At 33.9% G+C, this 10,260-nt stretch overlaps 1 protein-coding gene across 2 annotated transcripts; it reads left to right on the forward strand.

Moving 5' to 3' along the window:
* The first annotated feature begins 235 nt into the window (after positions 1–235).
* Positions 236–3,250, forward strand: LOC124933986 (cyclin-dependent kinase G-2-like). 2 transcript variants are annotated; one of them, XM_047474441.1, is made up of 4 exons: positions 243–325; positions 670–2,017; positions 2,609–2,744; positions 2,816–3,250. In XM_047474441.1, the coding sequence occupies exons 2-4, from the start codon at positions 882–884 to the stop codon at positions 3,137–3,139; spliced, it is 1,596 nt and encodes a 531-aa protein (XP_047330397.1). In that variant the 5' UTR covers positions 243–325; positions 670–881; the 3' UTR covers positions 3,140–3,250. The 2 variants fall into 2 exon arrangements, with proteins under 2 accessions (XP_047330396.1, XP_047330397.1); XM_047474440.1 differs by having other exon boundaries at positions 236–2,017.
* Positions 3,251–10,260: the final 7,010 nt, after the last annotated feature.

Below are 10,260 nucleotides of genomic sequence, written 5' to 3' on the forward strand. Positions count from 1 at the left end.
ATATAAAAAAATACCAAACTAATCAAACATATAATACATCAAATTTATTTGATATAGGAGTTTTATTAAAGAATATATGATAATATGAAAATATTGGCCTTTAAAATATGTAAAAGAAAGATGGAGGGTTAGAAAGTAAATAAATCGTACGTTAAATGATATTTTCGGTAATTAGGGCCTAACCGACTTCCATATCTCAATATATACCACCCCCACTTGTAACCCTATCAGAAATCGCGCTATCGAAGATCTATACGCATCTTGCTTGCCGGCCGCTCGTTTATTCGAGTCGTCTTCTCCACAGTCAAACCCTATCAGAAATCCGGTAAGGCCTTCTCGTCACATGTGATTTTAGGCGGGATCTCGCTCAATATCGGAGGATCAGGGTATCGTTGTTTACCTACGATTGTCGTTAGATCTTATTTGTTTTCTCATCGAATTGTCCTATTGGTGTCTATAAATCTACCAATTGTTGTTTGTTCATTGAATTTGTGGAATTAATTGAATCTATTCCATAACCTAGGGTTTGTTTTTGTTACCGGGGTTATCTGAATTGTTGATATTCGTACGGGTGCGTGTATACTGGTCGGTCGTCTAGGTTTTTTTCTAGGGTTTCTTGTTTTCTGTTTGATCATAAGAGTAGTTCGTTCTTTATCCTAATGGCGACAGGGAAATATGATGTCTCACGGAAGAGAGACTTCTGTTACCCTGAGAAAAAAGAGAATAGTTACTCGTACACAACTTCTTACCATGCTGGTGATAGGAGGAGCAGGTCCAGAAATGTGGAAGATGAGAAGAGTCATGAAAGGCACACTAGCATTAGGAAACTCAATGCCTGCAAGACGTCTCCAGAAAAGAAAAGGAAGTTATCACCTAACTCGATGGACATGGACCTGAAGAAAGGAAGAACATACTCTTCTGGTATATTTAACAAAAATGTTGACCTCAATAATCTGCTATCTTTACCAAAATCTTTCCGCAATTCGGAAAGTGTTGTTTTGAACAGGGAGAAGAGATGCATACAGGAATCTCCTATCAAGTCTTATGTTGCAGGTGGATCAACAGGGACAGGTGAATCTGGCTTGACAGGTTCGCCTGCCGTGTCACCTCTCAGAGACAGCTGGAGTGAAAAGGAGGTTGCACATGAAGGTGATGAGGTACATAATATTTGCACGTCAAGGTGGGCTAATCTTGATAATTCACCTGCTGAATTATTATGTTCTAATGATACTACTTCAATCTCTGGTGTGATTGATTCCCTTGAACCATTACAAAATGTCAAACTGACTTCTGAAATTAGGGAGTTATGTAGAGAAGGGTCAGATGGAAACTCGGATAGTTCATTCTTTGATGATCTAGTCAGGAACAACACAGACCTTCAAACAGATGACGATGATCACAAGGATGATGAAGGGAACAATCATGCTGACATGGAGATGGATGAGATTCATTGTGCCCACATTGGTGATGTAAATGTACTTCCAGGTTGTAAAGAAGTTTCTAATTTTGAGAAACTTAATCGAATAGGTGAAGGAACTTATGGTGTTGTTTACAAGGCCAGGAACAGAAGTACAGGAGAAATCGTTGCACTCAAGAAAGTAAAGAAGGAAGTGGAAAAGGAAGGTTTCCCTGTTGCATTTCTACGTGAAATAAGCCTTCTTTTGGCTCTTCATCACCCGTCCATAGTGCATGTTAAAGAAGTTGCCATGACGGGTCTTGATGATGTTCTTATGGATGATGTCTTTATGGTTATGGAATATGTAGAACATGACCTCAAGGGACTGATGAAGAAGATGAAGAAACCTTTTAGTGAAAAGGAAGTTAAATGTTTGATGCTACAATTATTGGAAGGTGTGAAGTATCTTCATGATAATTGGGTTTTGCATCGGGACCTGAAGACGTCAAATCTTCTTTTGAGTACAAATGGGAAGTTGAAGATTTGTGACCTTGGAATATCTCGCCGTTACGGAAGCCAGTTGAAGCCATATACACCTGGCATGGTGACGTTATGGTACAGGTTAGTTGTCTGACTTTTTTTTAACAAGTTACCTCTTTTATTCGTAGTTGATAATTCTTAGATTGCAGCCATGCTAATCCACATTCTGTGTAGATATCATTATATCCTTCTTTCTGCCAATCCTTTTGCATTTCCCTTGACTAAAAATATCTAATAACCAAACATGTGTCTGGGATCTTCTTTCCATTTGTTGATCAGGGTTATTTGAATAACCAATGCCTTGTTTGATGTGGGTTATTTGAGATTTTTTTCAAATAACCCACTATTGTATCGCATAATTTAAATAGTCAATTAAAATACCCTCTTATCTAAAAGAACAAAATTTATAAATATCAACAAGGCCTTATAATAGTGTTTGATAATATCTAAATGGGAGTGCTATTAATGAAGCACTACAAATATTTAGCTTTCTATTATATCAACTTTTTGGCATTGCTATTCAATGTACTTTTCCTTGCAATGAAAGTTGAACATCCAATTGATTAGAAAAATATGTTTGGAGCATTTGTGCCTTTTGATCTTCACTATGTGATAAGGTTGTTCAATTCTAATAGTGGGCGGTAATTAATATATGTTGATTTTACTTTGCAGGGCTCCTGAACTTCTATTAGGAGCAGAAGAATACTCAACTGCAGTTGATATGTGGTCAGTAGGTTGCATTATGGCAGAACTCCTAACAAAACAACCTCTTTTCAATGGTGATGGGGAGATTGATCATCTTAGCAAGGTTAGAAAATCTCATAATAACTGATTCATTTTCCTCGTTTTCATCTGATGTGTGTGTGGTGGTCTTTGCAGATATTCAATATTCTGGGAACACCAAATGAAAAGGTGTGGCCAGGATTTTCGGAATTGCCTGGAGTGAAGAAATCTAAAGCTATCTTGAAGCAGCAGAAGAGGAGTATATTGGCTGATAAATTTCAGGCATTGAGTTTCACTGGTTCTACCACACTTTCTGGACAGGGTTTTAATTTGTTGAGCCAATTGTTGACTTACGATCCTGCAAAGCGGATAACAGTAGAAGAGGCTCTGAGACATCCATGGTTATGTGAGGAAACACTGGAGCCTTTACCTGGTCAAGAAGCACTTGCACTGAAGTTGGAGTCTATCGCAAAACAATGATTTGCAGAATCAATCTGCCCAACATAAATAGAGATGGTACTGTATTTTTAATTGAAATGTAGACTGACTGGAACAACTACTACTATTGTTATAAATACAAACTTTTAACCATCTTATTCTTATTTGCAGTTATTAGATAGCTGTGGCTATTTCTGTGTGTAGAAAAGTGGCCTGGTTATATATACTTTTGTTTTTGCTCGCTATATACACAAAACTAATACATCATTAGCTATTTCACCAGTAGACAAAGAAGATACTATCAAAAGTTTTATAATAATCACGATTTGAAACCCGTTAGTTGGTATGGCAATAAACCCCCAGACGGTTCTGTGGTGCTAAGGGCGTAGTTTTAAAGAGAACGCGAATTTTGGGCCGCGAAAATAGAATATTCCTTTAAAATACAGAATATTCTCTCCTCTTATTAATTAATTTATCTCTTATTAATTAATTTATCTCTCTTTCTCTCTCACTAATCAATTAATTTATCTTTTTCATCTCTAATTAATTTATTTAAACCATAAACTCTAAACCCTAAAATTTAAACCCTAAATTCTAAACCCTAATTAATATTTCTTATTTTTATTTAGTTGAATTATGAATGTATCAAATAAATGAGTGAAAATAATTAATTAATTAATTAAAAAATAATTAATCGTGAAAATTTATAAGTAATAAAACTAAAAAAATATTAATAAGTCAATAGAAAAAAATAATAAGAAAAAGAAAAAAGAGGGCATAAAGAATAAATAAAAAGAGAGTTTAGGAGTTAGGAGTTAGGAGTTAGGAGTTAGGAGTTAGGAGTTAGGATTTAGAGTTTATGATTTAGAGTTTAGGGTTTATGATTTAGGATTTAGGAGTTAGAGATTAAGGTTTAATAAAAAAGAAATTAATTAATAAATATAAGTTTTATTTAAACATATTATTAAAATATTTAATGTGAGAGTTTGTTGTAAAGTGTTGAATTATTTTAAAAGTTAAAATTAAACGAGAGATAATAAATATAAAAGAAATGAGTAAAATAATTAATCGTGAAATAAGGATAAATTAATTAGTAGATATATAGAGAAATTAATTAATAAGAGGGAGAATATTCGGTGTTTAAAAGAATATTCTATTTTCGCGGACTTTCGCGGCCCCAGATTCGCGTTCCCTATCATTACTCAGTTTTAAAATACGCAGTATGACTGCGAATCGCGGTCCGGATATTGACTTCATTACGGTTACCTTTCAAACACGTTAAAATCTGGTCCGATCAGACGTTTTGACTTGAAATCCGAACCAAAAATTTCGGGTTCAAAAGGTTGTTAAAGGTTTTATTAACAAGACTAGAATTGTTCTGTCATCATGTGTTAGTTTTGCCGCCTTGGCTTTTGCCTGTTTCCGGTGACGCCGTTTTCTCTCTTTCCGTCGGAATCAAATCGTATCTTGAAGCAAGGTAAAACTATAGGGTGCTAAATTGATCTGGGTATTATGAATTTCATCGTATTTTGATCGATTGCGAGATAATCTAAGAAAGACTAATTCCTTATTTTGATTTATTATGCCTCTTAGTTGAGATATGTTACCAAATTTACTTAGATTAGTAACTCTTCTTTTCTGTTATATATATAATTGAATTGTTGTTAATAATACTAATATTGATGATTGATGATCCTCAAATTAGTTGTGAAGATTTGCTTTGTTTTGGTTTTATTGTTTATAGTAACTGTAAGCAAGTTCATTTATGTTTTCGGTCACAAGTTTCATATTGAATTAATATACAACATAAAGTCAGAAAAATGAATCAAACCCTAACTGTAATTTTACCCAATTGTGCAGTTTGGATGCTATTTTTCTTTTGTATCAAATTATGTATGTTTTGTTTATATTACCTGCAGTAGCAGTTGTTAGGTTAGATTAATTTGTATAATTTCTTGCTTTGCAGCCACCATAGATAAGATAGGGTTAAAAAAAAAAATAGTGAACTTCAAATTTTGGAAGTGAACGAAGAAAATAGGCGATTTGCTTCAAGTCAGCTGCTATTTTGTATACCATTAACATTACTCCTTTGTTTATTTAAAAATAATAATATTTGTCAGCTATTTCAGGTAAGCAGTTGCCTTCTGAATCTATGAAGCAGGGAATTGGTGAAAACCCAACTGAACCAAGGCAATCAACTGAATCGTCTTAATCTGTATTCTACAGCAATCGATAGTGCGTTGTTTAATACTGCTTAGAGAACTCAAATAACCAGATGACAGTTACGTTATGCCCTTTCCAGCTTTCGAATTGGGATTATTCCGAATAGAAAATTGAGTTATCATTGTGCATGTTCTCTTCTAAAGGAGATCATATGTCTGGTAGAAAATGAAATTGTAAATTAGTTGTTAGAATGTTCACCATGGATAATTGAGTTTCTCAATGTAATATATTTGATTAAAATAAAAATTAATTTAAAAAAATATATAATTCTGTTAGTCCATAAAACAGGTTGATGACCGATTTTCAGAACAATGGTAGGAGAAGGGTTAGAAATTAAAGGTTAAAAAAGTTATTTAAAAGGGTTAGAGCAACTGCACCAGCTAATCTAAATCTGAGTATCTAAAAATACATTAAAACATTATAAACCTATTTTAGCATCTCAAGTTTTAACTTCTATCCTACAAAATTATAAAATATTCATTCCCTCTAAAATTTTTTATTCTAATAATCATATTCCAACGGTTAGTTTTTTTTTTTAATTTAATTCCAAACTCTATAAATTTGAGTGAAAAAACCCAAACATGTATCTAGCATTCCAACTTTTACTTTCCTTCTTCAACAACATGAGTTCCATATATAATCGTATTCTCAAAAATGTTAGTGACTCGAATTCTGAGTCCGATTCATCCTCAACGACTTCTTCCTCTGATGATGAACTCGACCAAATTGTAACCATGGAATATGCTAGAAGAATATTCCTCAATACGTCCCGATTAACCGCAAGCTCTTCTACCATGAGTAAAATGAAACGTCGTATCATTCCACGTGATATAGAGTAAGGCCATGAGCGCTCATACAAAGATTATTTTTCTAAAAATCCAGTCTACCCAACAGATATGTTCCGAAGACGATTTTGTATGAATCGTGATGTGTTCTTTCGCATACAAATGGAGGTTGAAAAGCACGAGCTTTACTTTGTGCGTAATCAAAACGCTGCAGGTACACAAGGATTATCTTCACTGCAAAAATCACAGCGGTACTACGAATATTAGCTTACGGGGATTCCGCAGACTCCATTGCCGAGTATGTGCGCATTGGAGCAAGCACCGCCTTAAAGAGTCTTAAATTGTTTACTAAAACAATTGTTGAAGTATTTGGGGGAGGAGTATCTAAGGTGACTAATCCCCGACGATTTGAGATGTTTGCTAGCACAAGGTGAGAGTTGTGGGTTTCCCGGAATATTGGGAAGTATTGATTGCATGAATTGGACGTGGAAAAATTGTCCAACCGCATGACACGGTATGTTTAAAGGTCATATTCACGAACCTACATTAATATTAGAGGCAGTGTTCTCGCATGATTTGTGGATATGACATGCATTTTTTTTGGACTTCTAGGGTCTTTGAATGACATAAATGTTCTTGAACATTCGACGATATTTCACGTCTTAACACAAGGTGTTGCTCCATCGGTTCGATATTCAATAAATGGACGCAACTACACAATGAGATATTATTTAGATGATGATATCTATCCTAAACGGGTGACATTCGTTAAGAGTATTTCGTTACCGCCGAATCTAAAACTCCAATATTTTGCAACCAAACAAGAAGCTGCATGAAAGGACGTTGAACGTGCATTTGGAGTACTTCAAACACGATTTAACATTGTTCGTGGACCGACCAGATATTATAAGCAAACGACGCTAAGGTATATCATGTTCACTTGCATTATATTGAATAACATGATCGTTGAAAGTGAACGTCATTTACATACACAACTATAAGTGTCATTGCTCAATGACCATTACAATGTTAGCGAACCTCCCATGTCAATAGCACATGACAGAAAAGAAGAGTTGGAAAAATTCATTGGACGTCATGTCAGCTTGAGGAGTAGAGAAGTTCATACACAACTACAATCCGACCTCGTTGACTATTTGTGGAACCGATACAGCGAAGGAACAATGTAAGGTTTAAAAAATATGGTGTATTTGTTTTTATTTCTTATGAATTGTGTGTTCCTTATTATATGTATCGTTTCTTTTGCACATTCGAAATAAAATGATATCTTAAATAAACAAAATCATTTAACTCAAATAAACGTTACCATCAATAAACATAATTAAGTCATTTAACTCGAATAAACGTTACCATCAAGTATTAGTGTCTCCCTAACGTTCCATGCAATAAAATAATAAGTCGCAATTTGACATATTGGTGTCTCGCCAACGTTCCCTTGCTAGTTGAGATGCTACAATTTCTCGATGTCGAGATTAAAAATAGGTCCTTGAATCTTCATCCAACACACTAATATCCATAGTCATTATCTCTTTCTCCTCTTGCTTCCTCTCACGCTCATTTTGCATTATGTGTTGCTCCTCTAGCATATCTTGTTTTCTTTTTTCTAACATTAAATTTTCTTCTTGCACCGCCATCTTTTGTTCATGCTCTTTCTTTCTTTCTTCCCGAGCAAGTTGTTTTTCTTCTCGTTTCTTCCCTTCAACGATCAATTTTGCTTCTCTATCCTTCTCTTTTGCTTCTTCCATCTTGCTCAAATGATTAGTAAACTGAATAGATTTTTGAAGTTGTTTTTGTTCATTTTTTGGTCCGCCTTTGCTCTCTTCCTACCCACGGGTCGAATAGCGTCATCAAAATTTCCGGGTGAAGAACTATCATTTAAGTCCACATCAATAACATCCGTCGCACCCAAACTTGACCGCAATGTATTTTTTATCCCCTTTGAAGTTTTACTTTTACCTTTCTTTGCTTGTAGGTTTTCTAGATTCATCCATCTTGGTTCATTTTTAAGCACTTCTCAACATTTCTCAAATCCAAATGTATGATTTTCCAGCCTCATGTACAATGCTTTTGCTAGTGTCAACTGTTTCAAAAAGATGGCCAGTAAGTAATCAAACAAGTATAGTTTTCTTGAAGTAAAAATATGGCAGAGAACAAGTAATAATCAAACAAAAAATTTTCTTAACAAGAAGTTAAAGTTGAAAACAATGGCAGTGAGTTACCTTGTCTTGGTCATTATAGCCAGATTCTGGTCGAGCCGTAAATTGGCCATAATGGGCTATGAAAGCTCCTACCGACTTGTTAATCATATTCCAACGACACTGGACGGACGATCGCACGGGTAATTCTGGTTGCTTAAGAGTCCTAATTTAATTATAGAGCTTTAGTACTCGTGTCCAATATTGCAATCTCTTTTGATCAGCGGCAGTAGCACCATCCAAGCTAGTGTTCAACCACGCAGACACTAGGAATAGATCTTCGTCAGTTGTCTAATTGGGTAGTTTTTTCTTTTTTGACTTGGAAGCTTGCCCTTGGGTTTGAGTTGAGTATACTTCATCAAGTTCAGGAAAACCATCAAGTTGTGCGTCTCCAACAACTTCATTACCCTATAACGGAGGATAACTGTACAATTCCTCTATACAATCATTGTTAAGTAGCTTCATTGCTGCGACAAAAAAAACACACTAATTATATGTTTTATTGACACCAAAAAAACACAGAAAAAACTAAAATCACTATTCACCTGAAACAGATTAAGTAGCTCAATCTTTTGTTTTGGCATAACAAACCCAAGTAATGATGACTGAGTCAAATTGATGAAACACGATTTTAATGCGAGATAACTATATGAGATTAACATAAAACACGAATGATATGGCTCTCAAAAATGGTATTTTATTAATCAAAATAGGTCAGAACTAGTAGAAGAAATAGAGAATGAGATATAAGAAACCCAACCTTGAGTAACCGAGTAATCAAGTGCAGACCTTCAGTAATCGAGTATAGAGAACCCCAAATCGAAGCTGAGGTACTCAGGGTTTTTTTCTTCCCATTTTCTTCTTCCTCTATAAACCCATCAAATTATTTTCCTAAAACATATGAAGATATGGGTATTATATCGAAGCTGAGTTAACGAGAAGACCGAATTTGATATTAAAAAGAGAAGATTCATGAGGACTCACCATCGTTTCCATGAAGCTTCGGTAGTTAAGAGAAAATGGTAGAGAAGAGAGACTATTGAGAAGGAGAGAGAAAAAATTATAGACTTTGTCTTTTGGTATACTAAATTTAGAATAGGAGAGTCAAAATTTTAGAATTTTTTATTTTAGAATTTGTGCTGTACTTGCTCTTAGAAATTGAAGGTTAAAACAATTATTTATTTTTTAATATTTAATTCATAAAAAATATTTATATAAGTAGTGATATGGGAGAAAATTTGGGTGAGTGAACGATGTGTCACTATATCACTAGTTGAAAAATGATGAGAGGTGATAAGAGAAGAAGAGAGAAAAGTTTTGTTATTTTTTCGGTCAATCAAATTGTGCCACGTCATTCCCTCTCTTATATGACTCTATATATTACTTATATTTGATCTTATTTAATTAATTTAAGATCTTATTTATTTTTTATTAAATAATATTTTAAAATGTAACTCATGAACTAATTATTTTAAGAATTTGTTTGATTTTATTAAATTATAATTTTTGTATTCTATATATAACAATTGAGAAATATTTAAAATTTAAAAATTTTTATTTGAGTGAATTTATATTTAATTTTTTATTATTTCTTTTAATTTTCTAAGCATTATTCATAATCCTAGCTGTCATTCTTTTTATTAAGTTTAAAAAATAATATTATATTAAATTATTAATTTGATAAAAACAAAAACAAAAAATCTAAAAAATTATTTCGGGTTTTATTATTAAAACGGGTCTGAGTCAGGTACCATTGGGTCAATCATGTACTCGTTCTTTTGGAACAAGTTTCTGTGAGTTCTGGTTTGGGTCCCCAAACATCTTATTATGCCTATCCCGATATGGACCTGAAACCCGACATTTTACATGTCTACCCAACTTAAGGAAACTTTTGCCTTCCTCCCCACAAAAGCCATTGGAATCTCTCAATATAATTACTTAA

This window comes from Impatiens glandulifera, chromosome 4 (genome assembly GCF_907164915.1).
Source record: "Impatiens glandulifera chromosome 4, dImpGla2.1, whole genome shotgun sequence".
Lineage (NCBI taxonomy): Eukaryota > Viridiplantae > Streptophyta > Magnoliopsida > Ericales > Balsaminaceae > Impatiens > Impatiens glandulifera.